At 40.3% G+C, this 21,111-nt stretch overlaps 1 protein-coding gene across 4 annotated transcripts in view; it reads left to right on the forward strand.

The window, feature by feature from the left end:
* LOC140739488 (C-terminal-binding protein 1-like) overlaps positions 1–21,111 on the forward strand; it is a 118,565-nt gene that overhangs the window by 22,298 nt on the left and 75,156 nt on the right. The window contains exon 1 of one of the 4 annotated variants that reach the window (XM_073067841.1): positions 20,908–21,015. The exons of the other annotated variants lie outside the window; for them this stretch is intronic. Within the exon in view, the coding sequence (XP_072923942.1) occupies positions 21,009–21,015 (7 nt within the window). The 5' untranslated portion in view covers positions 20,908–21,008. Of the gene's footprint in view, positions 1–20,907; positions 21,016–21,111 lie in introns of those variants that run through there. 4 annotated transcript variants of the gene reach the window in all.

The following is a 21,111-nucleotide window of genomic DNA, read 5'->3' on the forward strand; positions in this document are numbered from 1 at the left end:
TAAATTTGATCAGTAAGTATGCAGATGATACTAAGATAAGTGCCGCTGTGGATAATGAAGTAGGTTTTCAAAGTTTGCAGAGAGATTTAGGCCAGCTAGAAGAGTGGGATGGAGTTTAATGCTGATAAGTCTGAGGTGCTACATTTTGGTAGGAATAATCCAAATAGGACATACATGGTAAATGGTAGGGCATTGAAGAATGCAGTAGAACAGAGTGATCTAGGAATAATGGTGCATAGTTCCCTGAAGGTGGAATCTCATGTGGATAGGGTGGTGAAGAAAGCTTTTGGTATGCTGGCCTTTATAAATCAGAGCATTGAGTATAGGAGTTGGGATGTAATGTTGAAATTGTACAAGGCATTGGTGAGGCCAAATTTGGAGTATTGTGTATAGTTCTGGTCACTGATTTATAGGAAAGATGTCAACAAAATAGGGAGTACAGAGAAGATTTACTAGAATGTTACCTGGGTTTCAGCACCTAAGTTACAGAGAAAGGTTGAACAGGTTAGGCCTTTATTCTTTGGTGCTTAGAAGGTTGAGGGGGGACTTGATAGAGGTATTTAAAATTAAGAGGGAGATAGAGTTGACGTGGATAGGCTTTTTGCATTGAGAGTAGGGGAGATTCAAACAAGAGGACATGAGTTGAGAGTTAAGGGGCAAAAGTTTAGGGGTAACACGAGGGGGAACTTCTTTACTCAGAGAGTGGTAGCTGCGTGGAATGAGCTTCCAGCAGAAGTGGTAGAGGCAAGTTTGATATCGTCATTTAAAGTAAAATTGGATAGGTATATGGACAGGAATGGAATGGAGGGTTATGGTCTGAGTGCAGGTCAGTGGGACTAGGTGAGAGTAAGCGTTTGGCACAGACTAGAAGGGCCGAGATAGCCTGTTTCCGTGCTGTAATTGTTATATGGTTATATGGTAAAAAGCAGCGGTCCAAATACCGACCCCTGTGGAACTCCACTGGTAACCGGTAGCCGGCAAGAATAGGATCCCTTTATTCCCACTCTCTGTTTTCTGCTGACCACCCAATGCTCCACCCACACTAGAGGGCATGACTTCAAAGGCCTTCTGAAAATCCATGTACACCACATCTACTGCATCTCCTTTGTCTACCCTGCTTGTAATTTCCTTAAAGAATTGCAGTACGTTTGTCAGTCAGGATTTTCCTTTCAGGAAACCATGCTGGCTCTGGCCTATCTTGTCATGTGCCTCCAGGTACTCTGTAATCTCATCCCTAACAATGGATTCCAACAACTTAACCACTGACGTCAGGCTAACAAGATTATAGTTTACTTTCTGCTGCCTCCCACCCTTAAATAGTGGAGTAACATTTGCAATTTTCCAGTCATCCGGTACAATGCCAGAATCTATTGATTCTTGAAAGATCGTCGTTAATGCCTCCACAATCTCTCCAGCTACTTCCTCCAGAGCCAGGTGCATTCCATCAGGTCCGGGAGATTTATCCAACCTCAGACAATTAAGCTTCCTGAGGACCTTCTCAGTCGTAATTTTCACTGCACAAACTTCACTTCCCTGACACTCTTGAATGTCCAGTATACTGCAGATGTCTTCCACTGTGAAGACTGATGCAAAATATGCATTCAGTTCCTCTGCCATCTCTGCTTCTCTCATTACAATATCTCCAGAGTCATTTTGTATTGGTCCTATGTCTACCCTTGCTTCTCATTTATCCTTTATATACTTAAAAAAGCTTTTAGTAACTTATTTGATATTAGTCGCCAGCTTCCTCTCATAATTCATCTTTTCCTTCTGAATGACCTCTTAGTTTCCTTCTGCAAGTTTTTGAAACGTCCCCAATCCTCTATCTTCTCACTAGCTCTGGCTTCCTTGTATGCGCTCTCATTTGCTTTTACTTTGGCTCTGACTTCACTGGTCAGCCACAATAGTGTCCTCCTTTCCTTTGAAAATTTCTTATTTGGAATATATATCTGTCTTGCACTTAACTCATTTTTTTGCAGAAACTCCAGCCATTGCTGCTCTGCTGTCTTTCCTGCAAATGTGCTTTTCCTGTCAACTTCGGCCAGTTCCCCTGTCATGCCATTGTAATTTCCTGTATTCCACTAAAATACTGACACATTGGATTTTATTTTTTCCCTCTCAAATTTCAATGTGAACTCGATCATATTGTGATCACTGTTCCCTAAGGGTTCCTTAACTCTAAGCTCTCTTATCACCTCTGGATCATTGAACAACACCCAGTCCAGCACAGCTGAACCCCTAATGGGCTCAACAGGAAGCTGCTCTAAAAAGCCATCCCTTAGACATTCTACAAATTCTCTCTCTTGAGGTCCAGTACTGACCTGGTTTTCCCAATCGACTTTCATGTTAAAATCCCCAATGATTATCATGACATTGCTTTTCTGACACGCTTTTTCAATCTCCTGCTGTAATTTGTAATCCACATTCTGGCTGCTGTTTGGAGGCCTGTATACAACTGCCATTAGGGTCCTTTTACCCTTGCCATTTCTTAACTCAACCGATAGACTCTAAATCTTCCAATCCTATGTCATTCTTTTCCAATGATTTAATGTTATATTTGATACACAGAGCCACACCACCCCCTCTGCCTACTAACCTATCTTTCCAATATACCATATATCCTTGGATGTTCAGCTCCATCCTTTGGCCAAGTTTCAGAGATGGCCACAACATCATACTTGCCAGTCTATAGCTGAATTTCAAGATCGTCCATTTTATTCCTTATGCTGTATGCATTCGAATACAACCCTCTCAGCCCAGTATTTGTTGCTTTCTGTTTTAACTGCACCACACCTCTATTGCCCTGTAACTCATGCCACTGGCTTTGATTAAGCCTCCTCTCCTGCCTGTTCTTTCTATAATCTCTGTTGCATGCTATCTTTGATTTATTTCTGCTTTCCCTTTCCTCAGCCCTATCATTCTGGTTCCCATACCCCTGCTAAATTAGTTTAAACCCTCCCTATTCCAAGTTACAACAGGACATTTTCAAGATGCAGAGCTGGGTTGAGAAGTGGCTGATGGAATTCAACCTGGATAAGTGTAAAGCGATTCACTCTAGCAGGTTGAATACAGGTAGGATTCCTAGCTGTGTAGAGAAGAGGGATATTGGGTCCATGCCCACATTTTCCTCAGAGTTGCTCTGCAAGTTGATATGGTTATGAAGAAGGTATATGGTATGTTGGCCTTTAGTTGGGGGATTGAGTTCAAAACCACAAAAAAATGTTGCTGCTCAGTAAAACCATGCTTGGAATATTGTAGGAAGGATGTGGAATCTTTAGAGAGGGTGCAGAGGAGATTTACCTGGATGTTGCCTGGAGAGCATGTCTTTTGTGGATTGGTTGAGTAACCTAGGGCTTTGTTTTTGGAGTAACAGAGGATGAGAGGTGACTTGATTAACATGTCCAAGTTGTTAAGAGGTATGCAAATTGAGTGGACAGCCAGAGACGACTTTTTCCCAGGGCAGAAATAGGGACATAATTTTAAGACTATTGGAGGAAGTATGGGGAGGGGGGGGATAGCAGAGGCAAGTGTTTTTTTGAGTGATGGGTGTGCAGAATGTCCTGTCTGGGGTGGTGGTACAGTCAGGAGATTTAAAACTCTTCAGATAGACACACGGATGATAGAAAATGGAGGATTATGTGGAAGGCAGGGTTAGATCGTAGAGTAGGTTAAATGGTCAGTACACCTTGATCTAAAGGGCCTGTATTGTACTGCACTATAGTGTTCTATGTTTGTTCATCACTTTTTCTGTAGATTGACTGAAGTCAGAGAAGTAAGAAACAAGGTAGAACTTGTCTAAAGAGCTCTGATATTGCTGAGGAACATTTTTTTCTTCTTGAGTAACATTAGTAAATGTTGTATAAGCATATTGCAACTGGTTTCCCCACAGCAAACATTGCATGTGGCTTAATGTATCTGATTTGAGCTGTGTCACTGGCATTATTTTTTCTTGTGCAAACTGGTGACTGCTGATGTATTGATACTGGTTGATAGCCATCTTCCTAAACCTTAACCAAGTAATTATTACTGAAATTGAAAATGAATGTGAGTTAACATTTGATAATCCATATTAATGGTCAGTTCATTTTGAGGGTACACTCATGAATCTAATGCACTTTTTGTCCTCTGTCGAAATGTCCACACATAATTTGAGAAAGACTTGCCAGATACTACTGTAGATTCCGGACTACAGAGCGCACCTGATTAAAAGCCGCTGGCTCTAATTTTAGAAAGAAAATCAATTTTGTACTTGTACAGGCCGCACCGGATTTTCGGCCGCAGGTGTCCCACGTTGTAATATGAGATATTTACACAGAAAGATATTACACGTGAAAGATATTAACTTTTAATTAAATCCATATGGTAACATAAACAAATACATATTGCAAATGCTTTTTTTCGAACCGTGCCTGTAACGCGGCTACTTTTAAATATACGTTGCGTATACTTTTTTACTGAACAACATTCCAATATCTCCTAACGACTGGTAAAAAATATATATACTGCAGCCTACCAGGAAAAGTTATTGATCGCCTTTAACTTAAAAGCAGCGTTTTCGCTCCGCCGCTCGCCCCCCGCCTTCCCGTTTATCGCAAACCGGTATTTCCCACAAGACACGGCGAAACCGGGTGTGACGTCATAGCATCCCGGGATGTAGTACAGAAAACAAATATAGTTAAAACAGTTCTAACTTTAACTAACAAATGAATTACTAAGCGAAAATATTATAAACTAAATAACTGCCATAAAGGCAGCACAATGCTTTTCTTCGAGTGTTTTCCATGTTGATGAGGGTGAGTACAAATGACTGATTTACAATAATTTAATTGTGAAAGTGCGCTTGATTTATCGTACAATTTCATTGGACCTCTGTGAACTACTCATCAATTTTATTGGTCTACTGTTACGAGGCAAAATGTTTTTGGCGGCATGAAAAAAAATCATGCATTAGCCGCACCGTATTAAAGGCCGCAGAGTTCAAAGCTGTTCAAAATGTGGGAAAAAAGTAGCGGCTTAAAATCCGGAATCTACGGTAATCAGCTGATTTCTTTTCCAATTCTGCTGCAACCACTAGAGGCATCTTTCCCAGATCCCATTTTAGTGCTAAGTTGGTTTACAATCCTTGGCACTGGAATAACTAACATTTAAATAAATTGCTTGTAATTATAATTTGTCAACTGAGGTACAATGCTGTTTGTTCAATCTATGGAATTGCATTCCTTCAACAAATTTATCCTTTTCTGCTTTCAAGTTGAAAGATGTTTTTTTATATATCACATGTCATGTCAGGGTTAGCTTCCAGTTACTTCTATGCATGTCATGATAAAGTTATGTACCTTGTGTACTTGTTGAATTACTAGAGCAGAGACTTTAGCTTGCACATGTGTCAAAATTATTGGTTTTAAAAATGCTTCCTGTGTTTTCTTGAATAACTTGACTCTTGGTGGAAATTTGTTCAGTCCATCCAAACTCTTTAGACAGTACACTTTGTCAGCAATCCAGCCTACACAGGAAATGGAGGTTGTCAATTGAATGAGTATGTGGGTAATGTGAAACTTGACCAGGAAGGAAAAAAAATACCATACATCACGCGCTAAGTATTCCATGCAAACATCTTAAATAAATCGGTCAGCTATATCATTTAAAGATCAATGGTTTACACTAAAATTCTACATTTTAAGTCTAAATCGTATTGTAAAATTCAGCAAAGATATATCAAAGGAATAACCTTTACACAACTTTGCATGAAGTGCCAAATCTTTAGAGGATATTAACAATTTAACATGTAACTGTACTGACTTTGTAAATGTAACTCTCGCTTCAGCTAGCAGCTTAATCTAGGGGGTGATAGCCCCTGGCCCAGCCAAGCTTAAGAAATCGCATTTGGGTGGATGCTGTGCGATGTGTCCCCTGTTACAAATCAGTACCATGAAATAACAAATAGTACACAATACAGGTGGCCCCGTTTTTTGAATGTTCGCTTTACGACAGCTCGCTGTTATGAAAGGCCTACATTAGTACCTGATTTCACTAACCAAAGAGGATTTTAACTTTTACGAGAAAAAGACGCCTGCTTTATACGTGTGTTTACCTGGAGAAAGACTACCATGACCGTGAAGCCCTGTGCGGGCAGTTGTGTGTGCATGCATGTACGTGCCGATTTCTCTCCAAGTCGATTTTGGTTCGCTGTCTTCTCGATTTTCATAAGTGAAACACCACCATACATACAATATTTCTACTTTATATAGGTTGTATATTTATCATATGTATTTATTATATGCTTTTACTATATGTTCGTGTTATTTTAGGTTGTATGTGTTATTTGGTATGATTTGGTAGGTTATATTTTGGGTCTAGGAACGCTCAAAAATTTTTCCCATATAAATTAATCGTAATTGCTGCTTCGTTTTACGACATTTTGGCTTACAAATGGTTTCATAGGAATGCTCTACCTTCGGATAGTGGGGGAAACCTGTATGTGATTAAATGATTGACCTTTATAATTCTCAATGGTTAGTAAAGAAACCCAAAAAAGGGCCCATTTTCATGAAATAGTCTAATGCGCAAATGTTGGAGCTCACTGATAATGCCGTTCATCCACAATCGACCTCCTCTGATCGTCGCTGTCCTACAGACCCTTGCTCCAAGTCCACTCTATCCGGTGGGCTACCAACTCTCCATTTACGTCTTTTCTCCTCATCTCTCCCCGGTAAAAGACTGAAATCTGTGCTCCCAGACCCACAAGAAAGAACAACATCCCTCTCATTGGATAGCCCCACATTCCAAAGCCTTATTATCTCTAGTCATAACCCAAACATTGTTGCTACAGAGAAACCATTACATTAGCAGTGAAACCTTACAGTGCATTACATAAATATAAATAACTAAAATATCTTTTCACACTTTACATTACACTTGTAATGGAATTGCTCAAGTAAGTAATTACTTAGTACTTTTGCCAGTTGCATGATAACTGGGTGAGGAGATCATCAGCCAGAGTTACAGGGAAGTAGTCACCCCCAAGTTGCAGAAGGCAAGTAGTTGGGTGACTCAGGAGAAGGAATGGGAAAGTGAATAGGCAGTTAGCGCAGAGCACCCTGTGGCCATTCCCCTTAATAATATGTATACGGCTTTGGATACCATTGTGGGGTTGACCTCCCAGAGGAAACTCACGGAGACCAGGTTAGTGGAACTGAGCGTAGGTCCGTGGTGCAGAAGGGAAAGAGGAAGAAGAGGGGAATGGTAGTGATAGGGGACTCAGTGTCAGGTGAACAGACAGGAGATTCTGCGGATGTGAATGGAGCACCTGGACGCAAATTGCGTCTCAGATGCCAGAGTCAGGGACATCTCCGATCGCGTCACAGCATTTTGAATGGGGAGGGAGAACAGCCAGATGGCTTGGTACACGTTGGTACCATGACATAGGAAGGAAAAGCAGAGGTCCTAAAGAGAGAATTTAGAAAGTTAGGCAAAAAGCTAGCAGCAGAACCTCCAGGGTAGTAACTTCTGGATTGTTACCTCTGCCACACACTAATGGCGGTAGAAACAGGATAAATCTGTGGCTGAGAAGCTGGACTAAAGGTTCTTGGATCACTGAGATCTCTTCTTGGGGAGGTATGACCTGTCCAAAAGGGATGAATTGCACCTGAACCTGAGGGGCACCAATATTCTCATAGTGATGTTGGGGAGGGTATAAATTAACAAACCAACACAAAGACCCTGAAGGGTCCTGACCCTCAATGTCGACTGTACTCTTTTCCATAGATGCTGCCTGGCTTGCTGAGTTGCTCCAGCATTTTATGTGTGTGGCTTGGATTTCCGGTATCTGCAGATTATCTCATTTGTAGTAGAGTTTAAACTAATTTGGCAGGGGGATGGGAACCGAAGTGAAGGGACTCGGGATAAGACGGATGGTAAAAAATGAAAGATAGCGTGCAGCCAGACTGACGAAGGGAAAACAAATGATGCGACAAAGTTGCAGCCAGCAGTGTGAGTATCAGTGCATCAGAGATGCAGAATCAAAAAGCGTAGCAAATACAGCACTGTGTTATATCTCAATGCGCAGAGCATAAGAAATAAGGTTGGATGATTTTTGTTGCACTTTTACCATTTGTTGGGTATGATGTTGCGGCTATCACAGAATCATGGCTGAAGGATCATTGTAGTGGGAACTGAATGTCCAAGTTTACAATTGTGTCAGGGGGATTGGAAGGTAGGCAAAGGGGGTGGGGTGGCTCTGCTGGTAAAGGATGGCATCAAATCGTTAGAAAGATGTGACATAGGATCAGAAAATGTTGAATCCTTATGGGTTGAGTTAAGAAAGTGCTAGGGTAAAAAGACCCTGATGACAGTTATATATAGGCCTCCAAACAGTAGCTGCGATGTGGACCACAGATTACAATGGGAAATAGAAAAGGTGTATCAAAAGGGCAATGTTATGAAAGTCATGGGAGATTCTAGCATGCAGTTATGTTGGGAAAATCAGGTTGGTAATGGATCTCGAGTGAATTTGTTGAATGATTACAAGTTGGCTTTTTAGAGTAGTTTGTCATTGGGCCTACTACTGGATTGGGTGTTAAGTAATGAACCAGAGGTGATTAGGGAGCTTAAGGTAAAAGAACCTTTAGGAACCAGTGAACACAATATGATTGATTTCAACTTGAAATTTGATAGGGAGAAAGTAAAGTCTGATGTAGCATTATTTCAATGGAGTAACGGAAATTATAGAGGTATGGGAGAGGAGTTGGCCAAAGTAAATCGGAAAGAGCTGCTGGCAGGGATGACAGCAGAGCAGTAGTGGTGTGAGTTTCTGGGAAAGGTGAGGAAGGTGCCGTATAGATGTATTTGAAAAACAAAGAAATACTCACATGGCAAAATAGTAAAACCATGCTAACAAGGGAAGTCAAAGCTAATGTAAAAGCAAAGGAGATGGCATACAACAAAGCAAAAATGAACAGGAGGATAGAGAATTGGGAAGCTTTTTAAAACCTACAGAGCAACTAAAAGAAATAGGGAAAAGATTAAATATGAATGCAAGCTAGTAAAACAATATCAAGACAGACAGAAAAAGCTTTTATAAGTATATAATAAAAAATGAGAGATGAGAGTGGATATAAGACCACTAGAAGATGAGGCCAGGGGAATAATAATGGGTACAAGGAGATAGCATATGAATGATATAAGTATTTTGCATCAGTCTTCACTGTGAACAATGCTAGCAGTATGTCTGGTGTTGAAGGGTGTGAGGGAAGAGAAGTGAATGCAGTTACTATTACTTGGGAGAAGGTGCTCAAAGCTGAAAAACCTAAAGGTACATAAATCACCTGGATCAGATGAACAGCACCCTGGGATTGTGTAAAAGGTAGCAGTAGAGATTGTGGAGGCATTAGCAATGATCTTTCAAGAATCATTGGACTCCGTCATGGTTCTGAAGGCATGGAAGATTGCAAATGTCACTCCACTCTAAGAAAGGAGGAAGGCAGCAGAAAGGGAATTAATGACCAGTTAGCATGACCTAAGTGGTTGGGAAGATGTTGGAGTCAGTTGTAAGGATGAGGTTATGGAGTACTTAGTGACACAGGACAAAGTAGGACAAAGTCAGCATTGTTTCCTTGAGGGAAAATCTTGCCTGATGAACCTGTTGGAATTCTTTGAGAAGATTACAAGTAGGATAGATAAAGGGGATGCAGTAGATGTTATATATTTGGACTTTCAGAAGGCTTTTGACAAGGTACCACAAATGAGGCTGCTTACCAAGTGACGAAGGACTGGCGTGGTTAGAGCAATGGCTGATTGGTAGGAGGTAGTGAGTGGGAATAAAAGGATCCTTTTCTGGTTGGCTGCCAGTGGCTAGTGGTTTTCCACAGGGGTCGGTTTTGGGACGGCATCTTTTTCTGCTGTACATCATTGATTTAGATGACGAAATAGATGGCTTGACAAGTTTGCAGATGGCACGAAGATTGGTGGAGGGGCAGGCAGTGTTGAGGAAACAGGTTGGCTGCAGGAGAGCTTAGACAGATTAGGAGAATAGGCAAAAGAAGTACGAAATACACTGTTGGAAAATGCATGGTCATGCACTTGATAGAAGACATAAATGTGCAGACTATTTTCTAAACAGGGAGAAAATCCAAAAATCTGGGATGCAAAGGAATTTGGGAGTTCTTGTGCAGAACACCCTAAAGTTTAACTTGCAGGTTGAGTCAGTGGTGAGGAAGACAAATGCAATGTTAGCATTCATTTCAAGAGGTCTAGAATATAAGAGCTGAGGCTTTATAAGGCACTGTTGAGTATTGTGAACAGTTGTAGGATCCTTATCTAAGAAAAGATGAGCTAGCATTGGAGAGGGCTTAAAGGAGGTTCACAAGGCGGATTCCTAGAATGAAAGGGTTATCATACAAGGGTTTGATGGCTCTGGGTCTGTACTCACTGGTATCTAGAAAGATGAGTGGGGATCTGATTGAAACCTTTTGACTGTTAAAAGGCCTAGACAGAGTACCGTAGATTCCGGACTACAGAGCGCACCTGATTAAAAGCCGCTGGCTCTAATTTTAGAAATAAAATCAATTTTTTACTTGTAAAGGCCGCACCGGATTTTCGGCCGTAGGTGTCCCACGTTGTAATATGAGATATTTACACAGAAAGATATTACACGTGAGGATTTTTTAACTTTTAATTAAATCCATATGGTAACAAAAACAAATACATATTGCAAATGCTTTTTTTCGAACCGTGCCCGTAACGCGGCTACTTTTAAATATACGTTGCGTATACTTCTTTACTGAACAACATTCCAATATCTCCTAACGACTGGTAAAAAATATATATACTGCAGCCTACCAGGAAAAGTTATTGATCGCCTTTAACTTAAAAGCAGCGTTTTCGCTCCGCCGCTTGACCCCCGCCGTCCCGTTTTATCGCAAACGGCATTTAAAAGCAGCGTTTCGCTCAGATCTAAAGCCGCTTGCGTAATGCGCTCCCTCCCTCCTTCCCGTTTATCGCAAACTGGTATCCCACAAGACGCGGCGAAACTGGGTGTGATGTCATAGCATCCCGCGATGTAGTACAGAAAACAAATATAGTTAAAACTCTTCTAACTTTAACTAGAAAATGAATTACTAAGCGAAAATATTATAAACTAAATAACTGCCATAAGGCAGTACAATGCTTCGAGTGTTTTCCATGTTGATGAGGGTGAGTACAAATGACTGATTTACAATAATTTAATTGTGAAAGTGCGCTTGATTTATCGTACAATTTCATTGGACCTCTGTGAACTACTCATCAATTTTATTGGTCTACTGTTACGAGGCAAAATGTTTTTGGCGGCATGAAAAAAAATCATGCATTAGCCGCACCGTTTTAAAGGCCGCAGTGTTCAAAGCTGTTCAAAATGTGGGAAAAAAGTAGCGGCTTAAAATCCGGAATCTACGGTAAATGTGGAAAGGCTGTTTCCCATGGTGTGAAAGTCTAGAACAAAAGGGCACAGCCTCAGGGTAGAGGGGCATCCATTTAAAACTGAGATGCAGAGAAATTTCTTTAGCCAGAGGGTGATGAATTTGTGGAATTTATTACTACAGGTAGCTGTGGAGGCCAGGCCGTTGGGTGTATTTAAGGTGGAGCTTGATAGGTTCTTAATTGGCTGTGGCATAAAAGATTAAGGGGATAAAGCAGGGGGAATGGGGCTGAGGAGGGGAGAAAGCTCAGCCATGATTGAATGGTGGAGCAGACTCAATGGTCTAATTCTGCTCCAATGCCTTATGGTCAACTCCAGATGTGTAGAATCTGGATAAACAAGAATTTACTGTAGTAGCACATTGGAGCACTAACCCACGAAACTATTTACTGAAGTTTCATTTTGAAATCCAGGTACTAGCGTAGTTCTGGGAAATGGCAAAGTGAGGAAAAAAACTGTATGAGGGAGCTTGATATTGCAGTGAGTAGCACACCGTCTTCACAAACATGGGCCCTACTGTAGGTAGGTTCATATTCAATCCAGTTTGACAGATTGGAAGTTCCTTCATTATATCCTTCCAAAATGATTTGAGGATGTACAAGTTTGGAGTCCTTTGAAACCCAGTAGACAATGGTTGTAATATAGATTTGGAAGTTATTTTTGGTGAGGTGTGATGTATTTGGTATTCACAGATCTGGTTGGGGAACCAGACTGGTATTATGGAATAAGGAACATGGGCTCTTATCAGCTGTTGCAAATCTGATATCTTTGTTTCCCTTTCCACTAGAATGCACTGGCAAAAGGCTCCTCCCAATTGCAGTGTTGAGCAAACTGCTTAGTCTATTTTTTCTCTCTGGTAATGTCACTGCATCTAATCTAGTAATTATAAATGCTAAGCAATAATCAAAAGACTGAAATTTGACTTCTCAATTTTGATGAGCTTTTTTTGTTGGTGTCACTAATTCTACATAAACAAAATGTATTCTTCTGCTGAAGCTGAGGTTGATCAAATCATGTATGTGTTGTGAATGATATGCTCTTGGTGTCCAGGGATCTACTCTATTTCTATAAAATACCACTTCAGTTAAATGAAAGTTCAGGAGCATTTTAATTTAAAAATATGCAGCTCTTGTTCTTGGGCAGTCCCCTGTGATCAAAGATAGATACATCCACTCCATTTCTTTAGGTTCTGAGGTGAGTAGTGAGGCCAATGAGGGGCCTACAAACACTGCCATAGACTGGGCAGGATGTATCTTATGAAATAGACAGGTATATTCCTTGCTCTGTTTATGCTGGACCCAGTGCTCAGTGCTGTTTTAAATTCTCATTTTCCACTTTGCATAGTTGTGGACTACAGATCCCTAGCAGTAAAATGGGTTTGATTATTCTTCCCCCCTCCCCCCCCCCCACCCCTCAAGGAGGCTTAGGGGAAAAAACCTTAAATCTTTTTCTGGCTAAATGATAATCTCTTTCCATGATAACACTCTGAATAGAATGCTTGTTTTTTTGAAGTGGGGTATGAAGCATGCCAAACAACAAAGCTTATCCAATGGAACAAAGTGAATGTAAGACCTTGATACCAGGAAAATTGGTTGAGAGTGTTTATTTGCTTATTTTTCAAGTTGATTTGGAGTATTTTGTGAAGCGTGTATGAATAGTCTCCATTGATAGTTTAAATTGCAAGGATGCAAGGTGGTATTTCATATCTCAATATATTGCATTATTACATTTTTTAGTAATAGTACTTGTATGGTAAGTATGGAACTTATTGGCATATCCTACCGTGTTTTATTTGTAGGGTGCCTAGGCAGAAGGAGAGATTAGAGTTGTTCTTTAGACAAAAGTTCAAAAGGTTACAAAGGATTTCCTTGATAGTTATTTTTCATAGAATTAGACATAGCTAGAAAAGGTGTTTCAGTCCATCAAGTCTGCTCATTTATTTGATCAGGGCTGATATATTTTTCCTTTCAACCCTATTCATTTGCCTTCTGCCCACAACCTTTAACACTACTCTTAATAATCAATAACCTATCACCCTCCACTTTAAATATACCCAATGACCATAGCCAACTGTGTTGATGAATTCCTGAGATTCGCCACCTTTGGCTAAAATATATATGTATTTTTCATCTCTAAGGAGTTGCCCTTCTATTCTGAAGCTGTGCCCTCTGTTTCTAGACTCCCATTGTTTGAAACATCCTCCACTGTCCATTCTATTTAGGCCTTGAAATATTCTTTCATTATTCGCAAGGTTTCAGTGAGACTCTTTTCTTCCACCCCCCCCCCCCCCCGCCCCCAGCTGATTCTAGTGAACTCCAGTGAGTACAGGCCGATGGGCCATCGAACATTCATACATTAGCCCTTTCTTGTATATGGGCCCCATTGGAATAAAATGATCATAAACATTGTGATAAGAGATTTAAAAGTGATTATGAAAAGAATCAAAGATTGCATTTGGTTTTGCTTCCAACAGTAGACAAATGGTAATGGTCAAAAGATAACCCTCTTAATAATGCAGTAGTTTGCGATGACCCTCAACAATTTTTATAGATGCTCCAGAGAGCATCCAGTCTGGGTGCATCACAGCTTGGTATGGCAGCTTCTCTGCCCAAGAACAGCAAGAAATTGCAGAGATTTCTGAACACAACCCAGCCTCTTATCTATCTATTGACTGTGTCTACACATTCCACAACCTTGGGGATTGGGGGGAGGGGGGGTGGAAAGCAGCCAATCTTAATCAAAGACCCCACTCACCTTTGCTATTTTCTTTTCTGTCTCTTGTTTCATTGAGCAGAAATAACAAAGGCTAAAAAATGTACTACTATGCTTGGTCAGCTTCTATCCCCCTGTTTTAAGACTTGAACTAGCCTGTCGCCCCTTGCACCTATTTGTCTCTTTGATTTTCTTATCCATTCTGCCAGCTACATCCTCAGTATTTTTCATTTCATAAAAGCCTTGTTCGCACTGCCTATTGAATTTTTGCTTTTCTAGATTGTTACCTTTTCGTTATTAATAGGTTTTACATTTTTCTGATAACTAATGTCAGTCTGTGTGGTTATAGCTCCCTGGCTACCTGACCCAAGCCTGATGGATCAAACTGTGTGTCACATTTGGATCAGATAGGGAACTTAATTATTTCTGAGACCTGGTCTAGATCAGACTTTGTCTGTGATCGGGTTAGATTTTAAATTTTAATTTTGAACAGAGTTGCTATTCATGATTTGCTGAAAATTTTCAGGAATTAAGCAGTTTTGGAGAATGGTAGCAAATGCTTTCACTATCACTGTAACCACCTTATTGGGAATTCTGGAATGCTGACGAACAGGTATGAGGGATTATTATTTTTTCTTTCAGTTTAACTTGTACTATTTCACTAGCAATATTATCTAACTTTTGCCCTCTGGTTATTTGGTATTTTTGGGATGCCTTTAAGTATTTTATGCAGTGAATCAGAATCACTTTGTTGTCATTATGTGAAACATACCAGAATTGATTGTGGTTCGGTGCCAAGCATAAACCACAAGACAATACCATAACAGACAACAGAATAGCAACCAACTATTTACAAGACAATAGTGCAAACAGCCATGAGCAATTAACAAGTAGCTGAATGGTCATGTCTGCAAACGTTAATAATCAAACTTAAATGTGAACATATGAACAGACTAAATAATTATGAACAGAACAAGGAGAGTAGGAAAGGTCATTTAATGGACGTTGTGCAGGGACAGTTAAGGTATTGTACCTGAGTGAGTTTTGTTTAGAAGCTGGATAGCTACTGGAAAGAAACTTCGGAGATGGTGTGTCGTCTTGGTGGTGATGGAGTTGATGTGTCTCCCTGATGGCAGTTTGGGGAATAAGTGATTGCTAGGGTGGGTGGAGTCTGCAGTAATTTTTGTCAGTTTTTTTCTTCGCTCTGGTGATGAACAGATCTTTTAATGTTGGTAGCTGGCAGCCAGTGATCCCTGCTGAGTGGGCCACTCGCTGCAACCTGGACTTTTGAGAGGGAGGTGATGGTGGGAAACCAAACAGTGATAGAGATGGTCACAACACTCTCAATGTAGGCTGAGTAAAACTTCATCAGGATGTGCCCTGAGCTGATAAGTTTCCTGAGGAAAGAAATATCTAGTGATGAGTTACAGTGGCATGCAAAAGTTTGGGCACCCCGGTCAAAATTTCTGTTACTGTGAATAGCTAAGCAAGTAAAAGATGACCTGATTTCCAAAAGGCAAAGTTAAAGATAACACATTTCTTTAATATTTTAAGCAAGGTTACTTTTTTATTTCCATCTTTTACAGTTACGAAATAACAAAAAAGGAAAAGGGCCCGAAGCAAATGTTTGGGCACCCTGCATGGTCAGTACTTAGTAACACCCTTTTTGGCAAGTATCACAGCTTGTAAATGCTTTCTGTAGCCAGATAAGAGTCTTTCAATTTTTGTTTGGGGGATTTTCGCCCATTCCTCCTTGCAAAATGCTTCTAGTTCTGTGAGATTCTTGGGTCACCTTACATGCACTGCTCTTTTGAGGTCTATCCACAGATTTTCGATGATGTTTAGGTCGGGGGACTGTGAGGGCCATGGCAAAACTTTCAGCTTGCGCCTCTTGAGGTAGTCCATTGTGGATTTTGAGGTGTGTTTAGGATCATTATCCTGTTGTAAAAGCCATCCTCTTTTCATCTTCAGCTTTTTTACAGATCGTAAGATGTTTGCTTCCAGATTTTGCTGGTATTTAATTGAATTCATTCTTTCCTCTACCAGTGAAATGTTCCCTGTGCCACTGGCTGCAACACAAGTCCAAAGCATTATCAATCCACCCCTGTGCTTAACAGTTGGGGAGGTTTTTTTTCATGAAATTCTGCACCCTTTTACTCCAAACATACCTTTGCTCATTGTGGCCAAAAAGTTCTATTTTAACTTCCATCAGTCCACAGGACTTATTTCCAAAATGCATCACGCTTGTTTAGATGTTCCTTTGCAAACTTCTGATGCTGCATTTTGTGATGAGGATGCAGGAAAGGTTTTCTTCTGATAACTCTTCCATGAAGGTCATATTTGTGCAGGTGTCGCTGCACAGTAGAACAGTGCACCACCACTCCAGGGTCTAAATCTTCCTTAAGGTCTTTTGCAGTCAAGCGGGAGTTTTGATTTACCTTTCTAGCAATCCTGCGAGCAGTTCTCTCGGAAAGTTTTCTTGGTCTTCCAGACCTCAACTTGATCTCCACCGTTCCCGTTAACTGCCATTTTTAAAAATTACATTACGAACTGAGGAAATGGTTACCTGAAAACACTTTGCTATCTTATAGCCTTCTCCTGCTTTTTGGGCATTATTTATTCTAATTTTCAGAGTGCTAGGCAGCTGCTTAGAGGAGCCCATGGCTGCTGATTGTTCGGACAAGGTTTGAGGAGTCGGGGTATTTATAAAGCTTTGAAATTTGCATCACCTGGCCTTTCCTAACAATGACTGTGAAGAAGCCATAGCCCTAACAAGCTAATTAAGGTCTGAGACCTTGGTTAAAATTATCTGAGAGCTCAAATCTCATGGGGTGCCCAAGCTTTTGTATGGTGCTCCTTTCCTTTCTTTTCCACTCTAAAATTGTACAAAACAAAAATAATACACTAATCTTGCTTAAAATGTTGAAAAGGATGTTTCATCTTTAACTTTGACTTTCGGAGATCAGTCCATTTTCTACTCACTTAACTATTCACAGTAACAGAAATTTTGACCAGGGGTGCCCAAACTTTTGTATGCCACTGTATGTGCTTTTCCCTCTTCAATGTATTGGTAATAGTAGTTCCCAGGAATTTGAATGACTCTACCACCGACGCAGCCTGACTATTAATTTCCAAATGAGGTTTGGTGTCGTCAGTAGAAGTTGATCTTTTGAGCATTGAGCTCCAAGTTGTTGCGAGCACACCGTGTTGCAAGATGGTCTACATCTCTTTGATAACAGGTCACATCATTATTAGAGATGAGACCAGCTACAGTCATGTCACTTGCAAACTTTAAGATTTGAATGGATTTGTGTGTGGAGGTGCAATCATTTGCATAAGTGAGAACAAGAGGGGTAGAAGAACACAGCCTTGGGGAAAGCCTGTGCTTATGCAGTACTTTTCCCAAGACGTTGGACAGTACTGTATTTTGGTTAAAATAGGGAGGTGGTTGGGAAACAGAAATAAGAGTACTTAGCTTTGTGTTAGTTCAGTAGTATTAGTGTTATTTGGTAACTGGAAATACATAATGTACAGTACTGGGCCCATTTATGCCTAAGACTTTTGCACAGTACTACAGACATTGGGTCAGACAAGTAGGGGCCCGCTTTGCATACTGCTGCCTTCCTGTTGGAAAGTTTGTAATCTACTGTAGTGTATAGCTAGCTGGGTTGGCTTGCTTGGAGCAACTCCGGAACAATAGTTTTGAAGGCGAAGCTAAAATCCACAAACAAGATCCTCACGTAGGTGTTAGGGGAGTTAAAGAATGTAATGAAGGCACAAGTTAGCTGTATCCTCAACTGAGTAATTTGCTTTAAAAGCAAAGCGTGTCGGGTCAAGAAGAGGATTGGTAATGGACTTGAGGTAGGCCAACATTAAATGTTCAAAGGTTTGTGTAAGTGCTGAAGTCAGAACAACTCGCCTACCTTGTCCAGTGATTTTGTCTTTCTTGGGAATTGTTATGATGCAGTCTAGAATCTTGCATAATTGCAGGAAGGTGTTGAATATCTCAGTGAAGACAAGTGTAGCTGATCTGCACAGTGCCTTAGAGTACCAGATGAAGCATCATCAGGGCCTGCAGATTTCCTAATGATCTGTTTTCCAAGTAATTTGCATACACCTTGCTTCATAAAATGTATAGGGTGGGATGGAGGGAGGGGGCAAGGGGTCTGGGGAAGACTGAAGAAGGTGAATGGGGCTAGGGTGAAGAGGGGATTGTGAAAGGGAGGCGGTCGGAGCTCAGCACATCAGGATTAGGGAAAGTAAGAAGAGATAGAAGTTGGTTGTCCTTATCCAACTGGCAATAAAACTGATCTGATTGGTCAGGGTAGGGGAGGGGAAGACTTGCGAGCACTTCTGGTTGAAATTGATAAGACTTTGCAGGGAACTCCGGACCGCCCAGCTATTGTTGTTGAAGTCTCTCTCTAGCCGATCCTTGTAAGTGGCTATAGCCTAGCGTCTGAACCAATTATTCTAAACTTCAGACTGTTCCAGTTTTTGCTTATAGTTAGGAACAAGCATGATCATGGCACAGTCAGAGTTGTAGAATGGTGCCTGGGGAAAATGGCTGAATGCCCCTTTAATGTTTGGTATAAAGTGGTTCAAAGTTCTCTCCTCACACATGGGGAAGCTATTTGGACAGATCGTGTTTCTTGTTAGAATGGTCACCCGGAGAAAGCCCATACATTCCATGGGGAGGACATACAGACTCCTTACAAATGATGTTCGAATTGAACTCTGAGCTCTGTAATAGTGTCATGCTAACCACTACGCTACCATGCCGCAAAATTCTCCCAATCATCAAGGCTTTTTTTTGTAATTTTGTCTTTCACTCCAGTACTGTTTTTGATCACTAAATAGCCACAGAAGGATTACTTTTCCTTAAGTCTTTATTTATTGATGGAAATACTAAAATCTACTGGTATAACTTTGTAATTTTTTGATTAGCTATAATTTGCTGCTCATAACTGTCCTGAGTTTTAAGAATTGTTCTCAGTTAATGTCGCATTCTGTTTCATTATCACGATTGCCCAGTGGATCCTTTACTATGTGACTACAAATTATTCCTAACTCATTTGTGACCAAATCTAGAATAGATTATTCTTTGGTTGGAAGCGTAGTACATGTTCTAGGAAACCCTACCTTGAATGCATTAAAATACAGTGGATTCTGGTTAATCGGACTGTTGGTTAATCAGGGCAGCAGCTTATTTGGGACAACACTTAAAAGAACAAAGACTAATGGAGAAAATAGCCAGTGTTCCCTTCATTTATTTAGGACACTATGCCACTTGTAATTAGGGCAGGAGACTGTTGCCAAACCATTTCTAATGCATCAGTTGTATGCATTTTTGTGGCTGTTAGGCACTATGCCATGCATCGTGCAAACAGTTTTTTAAATAGCATCAACTGAGTGCACTTGTGTCAAAAGCAGTGATTTTTGTTACTGATTAGTTGATGAGAAATAAGTAGTAAGACAATTTAGAGCTGTTTTACTCACTGGATTCAAGCATTCCTTGGAGATGCCAGAAACAGCTGGGGTTGAAAAAGAACCATTTCACTACTTCTGCAAGTTAGGAACTGCAAAGAATTTGAAGATATCAACAATATTCTTGAATGTTATAATGAAAATAAAGAATTCGAGGATTCAGTTGTTGAAAGCATTGTGTAAAGGCTGTCAGTCTATCAACTGCATGAGGTATCTGTACCACTTTTGTTCATTTACAGTCAATCAGAAAACCACATACTCTGAATAATTCCTCTAACTTTTAGGAGCTAATAATTTTAGAGTACTGAGGTAGTATTGGTAGTGTTCCAATTTGTTCTGTTTCATTTAAATACATAATTTGTTACAGCTAAACAATTAATCTTTTTTTAAAAAACCTTTAAAAGTATTTCCATCAAACTTCAGCTAATTGGGACAGTTGGCCAAAATGTAGTGGTCCCAATTAACTGGAATCCACTATAATTTGTCTTTGTGATTAAATTTGACAAAAAGTACCGGTAACTTTCCTTGTGGAGTTGTGTTTGTGGAGTTGACGTCTCTTCCATGACTACAGCAGAACCTTGGATAAAAGCCCCTGTTATTTCTTTATTGGTAATATACCCAACGGTGAAGTGTGTCTGTAAACAACCCCATTTTTCTTGCCACTTGTTATTTTTTCATCTCATTCAAAAAAATGTTACTGCAGTGTGTACTTGAGATGTGCTGTTAAGTATGGTTGTATTCTCCTGGATGAGGCAAAAAAAGTATAAAATGTTAAAAGGGCACAGTTTTAAGAGATCACTGTTTTACGGTGGATTTTAAAGTCTAGGTATGATTTGAAACATGCAAAATTGTGCTTCTTTAAAATATTCAGGAACTTGATGGCTATTCTTGAAGTAACCTATAAATTCCTTGTTGAGTAATTACAAGCATATTATAGTAATTATTCCTGTTTGGTGCTGTAGGCTGTAAGGCATTCTTGTACAACTGCAGGCAGAGGGGCCAGCTGAATTATCTCAAAGCTACTCTGCTGTTCCCGACATCTTATCCAGAGCTTCTCCCAAGGGAGGCTGACTGATGCTTTGTTCGGGGTTTTTCCCAATGGGAATTAATGGCCTTAAGAAAAAAAAAATCTCTGAATAAAATCCACTGCTAGTGGTTTGGGCTCTTTAACCAAAAGAGCAAGATGTATAGCTAATGAGCTTTGTCATGGTTGGCTGGCACTGAATAATGTCTGCGTCTGATTGGTTTGTCTTGAGGCAGTGTGTTGTGTGTGTCGAAAGTGAGTAGAGCCACACACTGCACATTCTCCATTGCTTCACTGGACTAGCTTAGACTCTGGGAGAAAGCAGTACAGTCAGGAATGCAAGGTTAGTTTTTGTGCTCTTTCTTTCTTTCTGTCTCTAGATTCAGGTTTGCACAAGTGAGCTTTGTTTTAAAACTGTAATGTTGCAAGTGGTTGGATT

This window comes from Hemitrygon akajei, chromosome 15 (genome assembly GCF_048418815.1).
Source record: "Hemitrygon akajei chromosome 15, sHemAka1.3, whole genome shotgun sequence".
Lineage (NCBI taxonomy): Eukaryota > Metazoa > Chordata > Chondrichthyes > Myliobatiformes > Dasyatidae > Hemitrygon > Hemitrygon akajei.